The 15910-nt window shown below is 53.1% G+C and overlaps 2 protein-coding genes across 2 annotated transcripts; one reads left to right on the top strand and one right to left on the bottom strand.

Moving 5' to 3' along the window:
• Positions 1-6959: 6959 nt before the first annotated feature.
• On the top strand, positions 6960-7700 carry J4E90_007964 (uncharacterized protein; the record flags this gene model as incomplete). Its single annotated transcript, XM_051437494.1, has 1 exon — positions 6960-7700. The coding sequence occupies one exon, from the start codon at positions 6960-6962 to the stop codon at positions 7698-7700; it is 741 nt and encodes a 246-aa protein (XP_051288305.1).
• A 5777-nt stretch (positions 7701-13477) lies between these two features.
• On the bottom strand, positions 13478-15174 carry J4E90_007963 (uncharacterized protein; the record flags this gene model as incomplete). Its single annotated transcript, XM_051437493.1, has 3 exons — positions 13478-14512; positions 14569-14934; positions 14986-15174. The coding sequence occupies 3 exons, from the start codon at positions 15172-15174 to the stop codon at positions 13478-13480; spliced, it is 1590 nt and encodes a 529-aa protein (XP_051288304.1).
• Positions 15175-15910: the final 736 nt, after the last annotated feature.

Below are 15910 nucleotides of genomic sequence, written 5' to 3'. Positions count from 1 at the left end.
GAGAAGCTGGGGCGTGGTGATATTATTGAGTTCAAATACAGCGTGAGTGCTGTATGCGGATACTATGCTATGACTCCCACGATACGAAGGGTTTTTGGATTGCGATTACGACAATCCCAAGAATGCCAACCGAATGATTGCAGCGTTGCTGACCTAGCAATTAAATTAGATGACTCAAGAGAACCTTCAAGCAGGCAGCAGGACTGGATGCACGTGGTGTTCGTTGGTCGACCGAGACTTTCCTTGGCTTGAGATGTCTACGCAGACCTATGAAATGAGTTTGAGCGCAGACCACAAGCGTGTCATCATGCCACCAGGCAGTAACTTCTACAGATGTTGCCTTAGAAAAGTCGAGGAGCCTAAGAACTTCATAGAACTTGAAGCCTTCACGGAACACGATGATTTTGCCGCCCAACAAGTCACCGCTCGAGATGTGGACCGAGATGTGACGCCATCGAAAACGTCTTCCCAGATCTCGAGGTGGATTAGGGATTGCGTTCAACATCCATGCTGTCCTCAGCAAATCGATTCTCCTCTCCCTACACGTCTCATAGATGTAACGACAGCAAGGATCTGTGATACGAACGGAGCTTTCGACAAATTCGTGGCATTGTCATATTGTTGGGGATCTGGGTCGCAAATGCAACTGCGGTCGGACACTATCGAGACGTTGATGCAGCACATGGACTTCAATGATCTACCTCAAACTATCAAGGATGCTGTCCTTGTCACGCGTGCACTCTCTATTCGCTATCTTTGGGTATGTTGGGTACTCCCATCCTGTCGTACCTAGGGATGTCTAATGAAACCATACTAGGTAGACGCGCTATGTATAATTCAAGATGACGCGGAAGACAAAGCCCGCGAGATCGGGTCCATGGCGAAAATATATAGCAATGCTTATATTACGATCCTGGCTTCCAGTGCAAGCGACGCGACCCACGGCTTTCTTGCACATCGTGACGAAGTCAGAGCTCCTAACGCGCGAATACCGTTCCGAATAGCGCCGAATCGATTCGGGAGCATCATCGCTCGGCCGTATGTTGAACGTTCGTCTATTCTCAAACATGTCAACCCACTGAGTACACGGGCATGGGCATTACAGGAACAGATGGTGGCTAGTCGAATACTGGCCTACACTAAGCATACGTTAGAGTGGCGATGTGCATCAAGTATGATGAGTTTGAACGACTCATTAAACGTGGATCCCTGGTTTGATCCAGTGCCGAAGTTGATCTCCCAGCTTAGCACCGACCCAGAGGAAGCTCTTTTGGAGTGGTCCCAGATCGTTGAAGATTATTCGTGTCGAAGCATATCCCTACAAAGCGACAAGTTGCCTGCCATCGCAGCTCTGGCAGAAACGTTTTCTGCGGTCCTCGGGCATTACTATGCAGGTCTCTGGCGATACAATCTCATCAAGCAGCTGTGTTGGACGTCAGACATCAATTCACAAGAACGACATGCCGGCAGCCCATACAGAGCACCGTCGTGGTCTTGGGCTTCCGTTAATGGGATCTTTCCGGTGTATGACAAAGTAGAAGAAGACTGTTGCAACGTTGTATCGGCGGTAGTACTCCCTAAGAACGCTCAAGTTCCATATGGAGAAGTGGTCTACGCATCTATCAAGATATATGGAAAGATCATAATTGCCAGCATTGCAGTAACACCTAGGGAGGACTTTTTGGAGGACAACCCGATGGTTACGCTCATCCATGGTGATAGTGGTATGACAGAACCACCCTTGCGAAGGTTCTATAAAACCTATTTTGACCGAGCCACCAAAATCGTAGATTCCAGCCGGCGCTCAGTGGCACAAGCGACCTTTTTCTGGGATTACAAAGAATTCGGCAGTGTCCCTTTAACCGTTCGTGAGTTCTCACCAACCCTATTAACTTCTGGCAAACAACTCTAATGGCCGATGTTTGTCGGTTTAGTACTTCTGCCGCTACGACACTGTTGGCATACAGTGGATAACGATCGCGTGCAAGTCTGTCGAGGTCTCATTTTAATCCCGGCTGGGCCAGGCATCGTACGAAGGATTGGCATGTTTGAGAGCCTTCATGAACATGAGATAGGAGATATCGTTGAACAGGAGATCACAATCGTGTAACCAAACGACCTATGGATTCGACCGACCCCAGCGAGCAACATACAGAGGCAGTCGGAAAAGGCGCGCGTGGCGTTGGGAGACTGGGTAGTCGGCTACATAGCATATCAGGACATGAATGCAACATCTACCGCAACAACGGTGCTGCATGAACAGTGCACCAAGGAATGCGCCACGTATGCCTGAGATAGAGACTCCGTGAAAAGGAGCGGTGAGCGTATATATTTGAGGGCGAGTCAGATACACAACGAATGCGCCGAAAGGAATGAATCTCGTAAAGCCTCGTAAAGCCTGGTAAAGCACCGGAGAAAGCGAAGCGATGCTTCCGAAGACTGCAATTTGATCCGTCAACCATCACAAACATCGCAAAGCGCAAAAAAAGTCCCATATTCCAAAACAGCTAAGAATGAGTATGATTTCGCTAGTTTCGCTATGCAGTGCAACTGAATGCTTTCGCTCTTTCTAAATGTAATAACACCCAAAAACACCTTCATCAATCAAACGAACAACAAAGAACAAAAAAACGCCTCAGTCCAGTTTTCCCAAGTCCAGTCGATTCGTATCATTAGTTCGTAGCAGGTGATTGCTGTTGATATCACATCCGTCCGTCGTTCCATTCGCAGCAGCGCCTCTGCTCTATTGACTCCTCCAGCGTTCATTACGTTCGGCGGCGTGGCAGTCGCATCTTCAAGACTCGTTCGTGGGGCTGGTGGGGTTTGAGAAGTTGGGTGTGGCAGGTGCGGAGTAAGTCTGGGTGATGGGTTCGCAGACGTTGCGGTGGGTCTTCCAGTCTGACTTTTGGCAGTTGCGGTCGCAGTAGTAGGCTGCCTTGCAGCGGGAGCAGCGGCGGCGTGCAGGTTCGCCGGAGCATGTTGTGCACGCTGTTGCATGTTAGTCCGACATCTCTAACGACGAACTTTGTATGAAGTGAAGTGGTGTTGTAGTGCGAGGCCAGTAAGGCGGCCGGCGATAATTGTGGGATAAAGTGGAGCGCCACATGCGCACTAATGCAGCCCAGCGAATCAAATCGGGTTCCTGCATCGCGCCACATGGGAGCTGGAGATAGGAGTCTGAACTTACGTTTGCTGTTGAATGCGCCGTTCAGACTTTCGGTGCTGGCCATGGGACGCAGGGAATGGAAGAGTTCGGGTCGGTTGAATGCAGGGAGTGGTGAGGTGGTTGCTGGTGGTGTGGCTTGCGATGCGACAGAGCCGTCAGAGGACCGTCTCGGAATGTCTGGTTTGCAAAGTTAGCATGCATCGCAATAGCGATTTCAAGGTGCACAATTGCAACTTCGAAAAGGACTCCAACATACCACTCTGCGCGCTATCCCTCCTGTCCATTATGGAATGTCGACCAGTGTTCACCGCTCCATTGCCATCGCCAAGACTGGACGTAAACACATTCAAACACACGCTTCGGGGTGGCATTTCCTCTTCTCTTTCTGTTTCGCAACGTCGTTTTCCTTTCAAGCAACCGGTCAAGGGCAAGGTGTTCTAGAAAAGAAAGAATTAGGAGAATAGAAGGGATGTCTGGTATTTCAAGCAAAAATGCGGTCGCTGCGCTCCTGCAAAGTTTCGCTGAAAAGCGGTGTGAGGTGTGGAAGCACAGATCGCAAACTAGCCCAGGAACAGGCTAAGGCTTACCGTTCCGCTGAAACGCGCGGTCATGTGTCTCAGCCTTGGGTATCAATTCACCGTATCATCTTGGGGACGTAGGTCTTCTCTTGCATCTTCTGTGCATTGTGTGGTTGTTGCAGTGCTTTGAGGCTTGAAAATGGTGGTTGTAGTTCACGTTGCGCGACTTTGCTCCGATCATCGCGGGATCTGCAAAAGAAATCTCCGACTGTCTGGAGCGCGATTGAGTTTGAAAAGCAAGCAGCTCGATGCACATCCCCATTAACGGAAACGGCGAGACCGCCAGTTTGTGGGGTAGTCAGCGGCTGACGGTCCCCGTGGAAGCTTTGCGTGTACATGTCAGCAACAAGCTGATCAGGTATTGAGTGTTCGCTGTTCATCTACAATCGACGCTGGCGCGACAGTAGTTTCTTTTGCCAAACGCAAGGGTGATGCCGGACGCGATGGCGATTGAGGACCCCTATTTCGAGCTCGACACTACTGGTCTGCATGGAGATCGTCACAACGCCCGCATGTCGCGAAGTCAATTTCAGCTGACCTGGAGCTGCCGTTCACCGTGTTCGTTGTTCTAGAGAACAGGTTTGTGCTGATGAAAGGCCCAGCAACCGGTGAACTTGGTAAGCATTGCCGCTTACTACGGGAACAAGTCAGCTTCAGATCTGGACAAGATAAGAGAATCGCGAAGTATTGCCGAATTGATCGCCTCTATCGCCAGTATCCAGTCGATTTAGTAAGCGCCACGTCCGAAAGTCAAGTGGTACGTGATGTCGCGCGGATGAAAGGGTGCGCACGTGACTGACCCGCTTCGCGTGGTCCCACGATCTTATCTGGACCCTCCTGCACTTGTCAGTTCAAATGCGGCTAGACAGTGTTATTAATCAGTCGAACCAATACTGCATACGACTCCACACTTTGAGATGCTAACGGACATACACTTGCTAATGTCACGAGGTACGTTGAACGCGAAGACACATGTCAAGGCCAGCTTCTAAGAGCATTGAGTGAGCGAGAGGTCACGCTAGCCGACTGGATTATGGGGCACGCCGGCATTCCGACGATATCCATCGCCTGGTACCTCATCCTTAGCTATGACGGCGACTTGTTGCCTAGTCTCTGGTAACGCAGATTCACCGAGGGCTTGATCCAGACTACGGCAGACCTACTCATATCAGCTGATCACAAATAACGGAAGATGCTTGGGCATGTTAGGAGAATGAAGCAGTGGAAGGATACTCCGGCGGCGTGCGCATCGAAGCTTGATTCCGGCAAGGCAACTGAGACAGTTCACAAGGAGAGACGGAGCGTTCCATCCTCCGAAGTACGACATGTGGAGACAACGATGCCGTAATTCCTAGGCTTCGTAAGACGCCTCTGTGGCGCCATGGTATGGCGTATTTCTGGATATCGGATGCTAGTGGCTTCTGGTCGCCATGCATGGTAGCCTTGGAAGAGGGTCTTGGTATGGCATGGAGGAGCTTACGAGATGGGAGAATGACGACTGGAGTTTCTATCGTGTAACTAGCGGCATTGTGTGGCGGTGCAGAGCCGACGAACCGGTGTTTGCGGCTGTCATGATGAGCGACATGGCGCTAGAAGCCATTAAATCTCCGGCCAAGGCCAGTGACTTGATCATGTGCCACTAGAAGATGCCTACAAGCGGGACTGGCAGTTTGATGGCTTGCTCCGACATACGGGGCGAGCCGACTGTCGAGTCGCAGTCGGAGTCATAGGAAAGCGCCAAGAGAGACACCGAGAAGTGCCAAACGGGGCACATTGACTCACCGTTGGTAAAATCGAGCGACAGCCAGGTGTGAAACATGACTATTCGGGGCCCGTCCACGTGTTTCTCGTGATGAAACACTTCCGCTGTACACCGAAGGATACATTGGTAACCAGGGCCTGCTCAGCTCGGTGGGGTGGGCGCGAACTGCTGTACCAACGCGCCGATAGTGAAAAGAGTCACCAGAGAGCCCAATTGACGAATGACGAGGTGCCAAACTCCGGTCAACCAGAATGAGAAGAGCTAATAAATCGGTGGGTGCGTAGCGCTATGCACGTTGTTCGGCAAGCGTCGAGTAACAGGGTGTCTGATGAGTCTTTCGCAGACACGCAAACAATTTGCATGTTCGGCGCCCTCGACTGGCGCACATTGAAGGGCGTAGACCCTTTAGCACAGCCCTAAGTGAGGTATTGCGGGTCTTGTCGTGGTTGCAGCCGCCGGTCTGTAGCATGCCAGCCACGTAGAGTGCAAATTCGCAGCGATTCGCACAGTCGCACAAGGGCTTCAACAGCCACTCTGCGCTGTGCATTAGTTGACAGATGGGTTGCGGGAGGTTGTGGCTATGCGCGAACCTGTGTAGCGGTGAGATTGTGGGAGTGCTGCGCAAATGAGAAATCGATGGTGGGGAGAAAACAAGTCTAGGCCGGATTGGGTGTGGCTGATGCCTCGAGAAACAGGCAGCGACCACCCGCCCACCCCTCAACACCCTGCGAACGCGGCCAGCGACATGAGGCGCAGCGTCGAACAATCAGACTCCATCCACGGAAGCGGCCGACCTCGTTGGAGAGACAGCATAGGTGTTCTCTCTGCCCGACTGGACACGTTGACGGGCGCCAGGAGTCGGTGCGGCGGGTGCTGGCACTGCTGGACCCATTTTCCGACAGCAGTGGGCGAAGCGACAGCTCACCATCGCCAATGACAGCGCCCTCGAGCAGCGGCCGTTGGCGGCCCTCTGACTGACGAAACATGCGTCTAGCGGCGGTTCCCAAGACATCGTCGTCATGCACGGATCGAAAGGAACATTTCAAGTCACCGCCCTCGCTAGCCGGCCATGGCCCCCCCAGTCTGGGCACTAGGAGCAGCTAACCTAGCCCTGCTGATGGGCGCAGGCAACCCTGGCCTAGCTCAGGCTTCCACCCACACCCTGGGCATGCGGCCTCTGTACAGAGACAAGACATATATTCCATGGCACCCGCACCCACCATGGCCCCTCCATTCATACCAACTCACTCCAAACGACGACGACCTGCTATCTACATAACAACCAGTCTTCGCCTTCCCATAACGACCAAAGTCAACCAACGCTCAACAACACCACACCAACATCACCCTCCCACCCGGGAGTGACTTCGCTACCATTCCGTACCTTGGCAACAACGTCACAACGGCTTACCCCAAGTCCATCCTGAAGAGCTCACCCCCTTCGTCGCCCAAAATGCCTTCCGCACGCACAAACCAGCCTACCATCGTTCACTCACGGCCTTCCACGGCCAAGAAGGAGCGCGTGGTCGGCTTCTACGAGGACCCAGTCGACTCCTTCTCCCGCCCCGTCAACACCGCTGAGAGCTGGGCCGCCTACCACTTTGAGATGCACGCCAGGAAGTGTGCTTACTGCCACAACCCCTACGAAGTCCACCGCAACCACGAGCAGCTCTGCGATGTCGGCCACAGTCTCGCTCAGCAGGTCGCTCGCTACATCTACCAGAAGTCCGATGGAGCCACCTACTCAACTGTCGAGGAAGACAACAAGCTCGTCCGTGTAGAGATCCCCGCCGGCTACATCGAGGTCTGCAGCCTCCTCAAGGCCATTGAGCGCAGCATCCGTCACCGATCCCGCAAGCCGTTCGTCTCCATGGACCGCAGCTACTACGTTGCACCCCGCACAGCACCCGCCTCTCCCCGAAGAAGCCACTCCGTCAAGGTCGAGCAAGAGCCAAAGACCAAGAGGTCGTCATCACGACGCAACAGCGAAATCGTCGACTGGCCACAGCACTCCACCAGCCGGCCGAAGCGTCCACTTGCCGAGATCAGCAACACTCCCAACTCCAAGCGCGGGTCGCTCTACGAGGAGGAAGTGGCTAAGCAGCGCCGAGCTGCTGAGCACTACGCTGTCGAGGTCCGCGAGCCATCATCACGCGACATCCGCGAGCACCGGTCGTCTGGCTACTACCGATGAATGATGACTTGAAGACTTTCTTTGCGCCTTATGAACTACGACTTATTGAGTAATACGATACCCACAATACCATCTACGGCTACGAGGCCTAGCGGCCACGCGGTCAACCGCTCCGATCCCCCCACGACGACATCCGCGGGCGGACGCTGCAAAAGCTCCGCGCCGGTGCGCGCCACCGCCAAACACACGTTCATACATGCTTTATCGCACGCCTTGTTTATGCGTTGCTTATACATGCTATTGGGTGCTGGAGGAACGACGGTGGAATGATACCTGCAAAGGATCACAGTTGCATGCCTCCACCTTTGCGGTGTTTGAGGAGGGAATGGATGATGCGCTCCAGGGTAATGGACCCTGGATGATGCGGAGGAATCTTGGAATGACGTTAATGGGCTTAGACTAGAGGGTCTGGCTAGATGGCTAATAATGGAGACATCTCCTCATCACTCAACATCACTGTGCCATCATGAAGTGACTTTGCCACAATACCAAAAATAATGCTAACATCACTTCTACGACAGCCTGGACATACCTTTGCGACTGAATGCGACAAGATGCGCTCCGATAGCGCAAGTCTTGCTCCACACACACAGAATCCCACAGAACCACGCTACTCTGAAACAGTCACACACAAGACCTCTCGAACCAACAATGACTCCTACAAGACACACACCTCGGCTGCTCCCCTCTGGCTCTTCCCTTTGTTACGCCTGAGACACAACCAATCAGACCCCAGGGCAGCCAGCAACACCTTGTCTTATCTCTAGCCAAGTTTCCCATCATGTGGCCAGGAATATATTGATCGCCGGCGCCGGATACGAGTGCGTGAACACCCTCGTTACCAAGATTTCCGCGCGTGTGTGCGAATGGACCCTGATGTCTGCCTGGCGTCGCAAGCACCCTCCCTTATCGCCCGGCGAGGTAAGTGGGTTTCGATACACCCTCCTGGAGTATCAAAGTGAGACTTGCATTTGCGCAACGGCTAGTGTATTCCAAGGTTGCGCAAAGATGTCATTTCGTCGCGGTTGATTTCAAATGTGCAATACTGAGCCACAAAGCCACTTTCTTACATACATGACCTCAGCCCCCGAATGAAACCAGGACGACATCATCGTCAGCTGGACTGGGGCCCTGGTCGGATGTTTCTGATGACAGTCGGGATGCTGGGGGTCGTCGCCCATGACGTCTTATCGTCAAGGTTCACGACGGCAGAATTCTGATCTTCGTCAGGGAGGATTCCAAGGTTGCGATGCGGGGCAATGATGGCAGACGTCAGGGTCCAGGCAGGAATCTTGGAATCTCACACGGGACGATGGAAGTCAAGGGTCTGCCAAGTTGGGGGCGGGCGACGGAGGTACCGTGATCGGTGGTGTTCGAGAATATGTCTACTGTGATGGCTGCCTTGGTAGGAGATTACTAAGAGCGATCTGGATGGCTGGTAGCGATGGAATGTGGTGTTGCGGGGTACTTGCGCAGAACGGCAGCCGGCAGATAGGCAGCGGCCTCGCCGGCTGTGCTCGATCCTCAGCGCCGTCTGCCACAACCAGAACTCAATAGAAATTCTCGCCACTACCAAAAATACAACCCTGAAGCCAACGGCGATATTGCCACAATTCGAAGGATCTCAATAGTAGGAGCCTCACGATAATAGCAACTGTCTCGCTTCTTCCCGCGACACGAAGATCGAACGAGAATGTACGAACGTTATTGCGCGTCCGCCGCAGAACGACCGAGTTACCAATATCGGACGTCACATATCGTCAGCACATGTTTGTCATCGAGCGATGGTGGAAAGAGTAGACTGCAAACCTCAGGAGAGATGGAGAATTGATGAGCTGCACTTCGCACTGTCCAGCCCAAAGGCCCCGCCAACCCCTCATACTAGCCAGACCTGATAGCGACATCTACAATCCAGAACACTTCTCCATCTTTATCGCGCATTGACAACTGTCCCAATATCGCGGCAGCTATCTGTTCTGATCAAGGACGTTCCCGACTGCACATCCCCAGACACCGTGGGTGATGCCGGTAACCGCACTCCAGCCAGCCCCCAGCCCCACCCTGTCTATAATCAGGATACCATTGTAACTGGCCAGACCAGCACAACAACGACAGTTCAACGAATGCGCGACTCCATCATGGATAATTGTCGATTGCATATGATATGCATATTCTTATTCTCCAGTGGAGCAGGCCGCGACTCCATTGTCACCGGTCAATATGCAGCTAACCCTCTAGTCCACGTCGTAGTAGGTGCAGCGCGCATGCATTGCAGCCTCACCGGTCAACCAGAACGAGTACCTGCACGAAACCCACAGCACGCCGGTCTCGAATCAACCATATCATCACGCTCCTGCATCGTCGGAGCTGCCCGTGTCAGTGTTTCAGGACAAAAGCAGTGCGCAAGCTGTATTGCCAGCTCACCAGCTCCCCCGCATTTACCAGGAGCTGCCCTTTGCCCATCCGGCGAGGCTGGTCTTGCTGGCCAACGTGTCTAGCTGGATTCCCGTCTTCGTCGAACTCACACAGAACAGCCGCCAGCGCCAATATTCACCCTCGTCCGAACCCAACCTCATCCCAACCACCCGATCCGATATGCTTCCCCACAGTCCAATACTTTAGTATTTTCTAATGTAGTCCGGTGCAAATGTCAACGTGTCGACCTCGCTTGCTGGGGTCCTGCCCCCGAGGAGTCATAGCGGCCCTGCCCAACTGTGGACTTTGGTGGTCAATCTTCGCCTGCTATGGGGCAGTAGCCGAGTATTGATGGGTACGTCGCTGAGCTGGACAGGGCTACGCTGGTCGCAGGTACTGGCAGAAAAAGTGAAAGTGATTGGGCAATGGCTTGGTCGTCGAGGTAGGTGTTCGGTGGTCGATGCGCGGTGGTTTGTCGCATGTCCGCGTGTTGCGGGAAGCTGTCGTTCGGTGGGTGGTAGTGGGTGAGGCGCAGCACCGCGTTCACAGGGCTGAGCCATCAGATTGTCGTCCAAGGCGTCAAGCCACTGGTTCGATGCATGACCACCGGTCAAAGCACCATCGCACCTGATCCCGCGGCTGATGAAAATCGATAGCAAACATACGAAGACGGCGCCCTCCGACACGCATTTGTAATCCGTAAGACGAACCCCCCCATCTTCCCCTCGCCAAAACGGCAAATGCGACTACCATCTCAAGACCTCTCCCTAGGGGCCAAGTCTCGTATTGCCGCCTAGTCTCAGGTACCGCCGCCGCGCCAGCGCCAGCCTTATGGCCCCCATCCCATCGCGCCATCGCTTCCTTCCTTCCTCCCGTCGATTGCAAAAATAGCCCCCGACGTTCATGCGCCGCCGCATGCTGCGCCGCCTCCATGTCTGTTTCGACATCAAACATTGCGCTGAGCCAATCGCAACTGGCTTTTCTGCCAGACATGGGTTCGGTTCCTGAGATGTGCGAAGGCGCCAGGTACGCGTGGTTAGGGTCGGTTTATTGGGCTGCAGGCGCTGGGGTAGAATGCGTGGGTGGTATGAGGATGGGGCTGGGGGAGTTGGGGGTTGAGACAAAAGAGGTGGTATGACGACAATGGTAGTGAGGGTGAGGAAGAGGGGTACGGCTGTCTTGAATGCTGATCTGGACAGATTGCGAAGCTCTCGTTGGAGTAGACTCAGATTCTGGTCACGCGCGGATGCTACCTTGGGGCAGGAACCTTTTCGGCCTTGTTCGATCACCATGCGGATTCGAACGTCTATCGTTCCTTACTGCTGTGCCTGACATGTGAGAGGCGCCACGCTTGATGTAGCAGAAGGATGACTGCACTCAATGACGACATAGGCTACGTGAGAAGACCCTGGCGTGCGATGCGCGAAGCTAGGGAAGCGTGTTTGGTAGGCTCCAGACAAGCGTATCACATGTCCTGTCGCCTTGCGTCTTTGCAGGTGAGGAGAATCATGGAAGGCGTTCGGTTCGCATTAGATATCTTCTCGCTGTCTACGACATCAGCGTGGTTATGCAGTTCTTCTTTCCCATCGATGGGAAGAATCGTTTGGAGTTGACGTTCCGCGGATGTTGAATGTTAGCACAATTTGTAGGCATATGGTCCGCATCGCAGGCTAATACCCAGGTATGCAAGCAGATTTTGAGATGAACGTCCAGTGCTGCCCCCGAGCCCCACAATTATCCAACCCACCCAATCGCGAGCAGGCTGCGGGGGGCCTGCGCCTCATAGGTACATATCCTCATATATATGTATGCCGTTGTTTGTAACACAAACTCGATGGATTCAGAATACCCGTGGACGTCTAGTGCTGCCACACGATGATCATGTTGCGTCAGATGAAGCTACCTGCAACACCGACATCCCATTCGGATAGCTTACTGTGCTACTCCTGTGTGTACTACTATTCAAATGAGGTCTTACACTGTTTACATGTACCAACAGAAGACTGCAGATGAAGTACTATCGTGCTGACGGCTAAGGTCATTGCTGCAAAGTCATGAAGTAAACACAATTTACTCCAAATGAAGTACCAACGTGCCGACTGTTCAAAGTTGTCGCTGCAAAGCAACAAATTAAATACAATCTACTTTGAACGAAAAATTGTCGCGTGGGGCTACCTAGGTGTTTGACTTGTCGCTGCAAGATACTAACATCACGGCGATCCCAACTCTGGAAGATACATAAAGCTCTTCGTTCGTCGTTGAGCTCGGTTTCCACCACAAAGACCAGAATCACTCTGCACCCCAAAAACATCGTTGTTACACCTACATATCTCTATTCACAATCTACAACTCCTAAGTCACGATGTTGTCATTGTCCTGGATGGCATGCCTCGCCGTTCTCCTTCCTTTGGCCTCCGCCGCGTGCTGTGACGGTGCCATCGACTATAAATGTGCAGATGGCACTCCGGCTACACCATGCTGCGGATACGGACAATGCAACGTATTCTGCTGCGCCTGCAAGGGCGGCTGTCGTCACAGGAAACGGGACCTTCCCGAGGCATTCGAATTCGCTGATCGTTCGGACGCTACTACCACGGCTTTCATGGAAGCTGACATAGAGGGTACGGGCAGTATCACTCTGGACCGCTATCTGAAGTATATGGCGGTCGAGGGAGATAGTGAGGTATGGGTCAAGTGGTTTAACGAGTAAGTGCTGAGATCCTTCTTGTTGCTATTGGGTGTGACGTTGACTTGTCAAAGGCATGACACGAACGGCGATGGTGTCATCACTATCGACGAAGCTGCTTAAGACCATCTGCTATGGGAAACGCGGTTCTAGCTAAGATCAAGAGGGCTTGCGAAATGGTGCTGTGGAGTCAGCAGGGGATAGGGTAACTAAGAGACGCTCGGGTATACGCACTCCGAAGAGAAGCGTTCAACACTCACTTAGACAACATGGTCCACATACACAATACATTCGTTCTTGCATCATCGAGTCAAAACCTATTATCATGCCGGCTGAATGCTGAACATTAGATGCAGGTATTGATTGATCGTGCATGCCATGCGGCGCAGTCTGCGGACGGGCGGGCCTGTCCGCAAGTTCTCCACGAAACTTTCAGTTTGCCTTCAGATCAGATTCCCGTACACAGTCGAAGTTGAATGCTTGGGTTACGCTCGTGCGCAACATCCAGCGCACATGGGCAGGTGCACATCCAATTCTTTTTGCAAGGGATGAAGGTCTTCCGCCGACGTTGGATGCCTCACCCTTGTTAGCCACCGGAATAGCCTCAGCCAGACAAATGCAAACGCCGCAGAACCCTAAAGTATTGAGTCTTGACAGCTCGCTTCATGCGCGCTGTCTAAATACTCGCACCAAGCGGTGCTTTCCCATCAAGCTTAAAGTACCCTGGTTGCAGGTTCTGGAAAACTTGCATCGGGTCATACCTTTTCGATACAGCCCTTAGTCTCGCCATGTTCTCCTCTCCATATCCAGAAACCACAGGCTCATATCCGCTGCTGTACGGCATATAGTAGTACTCGTTATCGACACCCAGTTCCCTAGCCATGCCCTTGGACGTCTCAATATAGGACTGGGCAGCCTTCATCATCGTTGTGTCGTCGCTAGACTCGTTCCACGCCATATACACCAAGACATGAAAGAACGGGCCGTTCTCAGGGTATAAGCCGAGGGCGTTACCACCTTTCTTTTGCATCGCTTGTAGCGCTGGCTTGGAAAACGCTTGGAATGCAATGTTCACGGAGACGGCAGGCAGACCAGGTGCCACCTCAAAGAATCTGTCGGTCATCTTTTGAATGAGCTCAGCGCTCATTTTGAATGACGCAGACCACATGGAGGTGCGAAAACCAGATGGCATATCGTCGCTTCGGTGTGGCGTCAGATCTTCGAGGGTACTGTTGCTCGTCTTGTCTTGCATGAATGGGATGCTGAGATACTCCCTGGCGATTTCGGGAGGGTTCGAGAGGTCGACTGGGAGGAGGTATTCGAGTTCGGTAAATGCGAGCTGGTAAGTATCGTATGTTGTAAATGACACTACGTGTGCGAGCTTCGTATCTTCGTCGGCATTATTGATGGCATTCTCAAAAGCAGTGATCAATGCGGGAGTGGTGCTGGGGTCGTGGATACGCATGCCACCCCACATGGGTGGTTGTACAATAGTCTCATAGTGGAAGGTTGTGACAATGCCGAAGTTATTTCCGCCACCACGTAGGGCCCAGTATAGATCGGGGTAGCGACTGGGAGACGCGTTGACGATAACGCCAGACGCGGTAACGACTTCGTAGGACGCGACATTGTCGCAGGCAAGACCGTATTCGTTTGTCAAGTCGCTGATGCCTCCACCTAGAGTTAGACCCCCAACACCGACGTGTGCGGCCTAAAAGATGTGAGCGCACTTCATGGAGAGTAGTCTCGCGTTTGGATTGAACGTACTCGGCCACCGACTATCGTTAAGTTGTACGGTGTGAGATACCGGTATGCATCTATCCACCGGTTACCTGGCCCAATAGCAACAGTCTTCTTATCCGCAGACAGCTTGCGCACGGTGAAGTCTTTCAAGTCAACCGTAATGCCTCCATGGATACTGGAAGCACCTGGAAACGCGGCATGCCCACCACTCTTCACCGCAAAGGGGCACTGGGTAAGGCGAGATATCAATACCAAGGATGACACTTCAAGAGTGACCTTGGGAGTAAAGGTGCAATACGGCACAACGGCGGCTTGTTGGTTCGACCAGTATTCGGCATTTTGACCACGTGCAGTCTTTTCTTTACCGAAGACGACTTCGAGCGAGCCACACTGTCGCGGGAATTAGCTCATGCTGCGGAGAAGCACAGCGCCAAAACTTACTGCGACGGAGCAGCCGCTTGAAGACGATCGGGTGGCCAATCGCGCCAATTCAGGCATTGCGGAAACGTTGACCCCATTCTGGATGAGCGCTTCGGTTACATTGAAATCAGGTGCTTCGAACGTATCTTGAGCCGACACCCTCACGGTGGCGGCAACGGTGCCACATGCTATCGCCGCGATGAGCTTCATGGTCGAGAGATCGGTGGAAAGATCGAGATGGGATCAAGGACGAGGTTAGCTGGCCCTTTTACAGTCAAGAGTTGATCGCAAATGTACGCTCATGTACGAGTGAGTAGGCCAAAAGTCCGCATACACTGATATTGGGCGAACGGCTCCAATGCGAGCTTCCAGTCGTGCATTAGCACGCGTTGAAGGAGGTCTCGATCCTACTCAAAGGATCACTTCCCCGGCTCTGGTAGTGTGATAGCCGCTGGCCACGTTCACAGCTGCCGACGGATGACGAAGGTACAATGGTGCCTCCCGCGCGGTGAACCTGTCGTACGCTTTCGAAGCATAATGGCAATGGAATTCCAGCGAAGCAGTTACAAGGACCCATGCATGTCGAACGAAGGATTGATGTAGAGATGAGTTGAGTGGGGTGCGCGAGCAGACACGGCAGGTGCGACCTCGGATAGGCACGTTGGCTGAGGCCCGTGCCGCTTTGCCAAGGTGGCCCCGTCCTCGCGCGCATCATTGCAGTTTCCACCCTTCAGGACTCGATCAAAACAACATCTTCACGACGCGTCCGCAAGATACAGGACTGTATAGCAAGCATCCGTATCGACAGGGTAAGATTGCGAAGCACATATGGCAGGTCACGGGCGGAGGCTTCGCGCGCATGCGGTGGCACTATGCTAGGACTCCTTACCTTCGCGGATGCATTCTTCCGCGGCATCAGCATGTCACATTGTCACGTCTGGACTAT

This window comes from Alternaria incomplexa (genome assembly GCF_024043165.1).
Source record: "Alternaria incomplexa strain BMP 0042 chromosome Unknown scaffold_12, whole genome shotgun sequence".
Taxonomy (NCBI): Eukaryota; Fungi; Ascomycota; class Dothideomycetes; order Pleosporales; family Pleosporaceae; genus Alternaria; species Alternaria incomplexa.
Note: the sequence above shows the minus strand (reverse complement) of the source record. Positions and strands in the feature narration are given on the sequence as shown.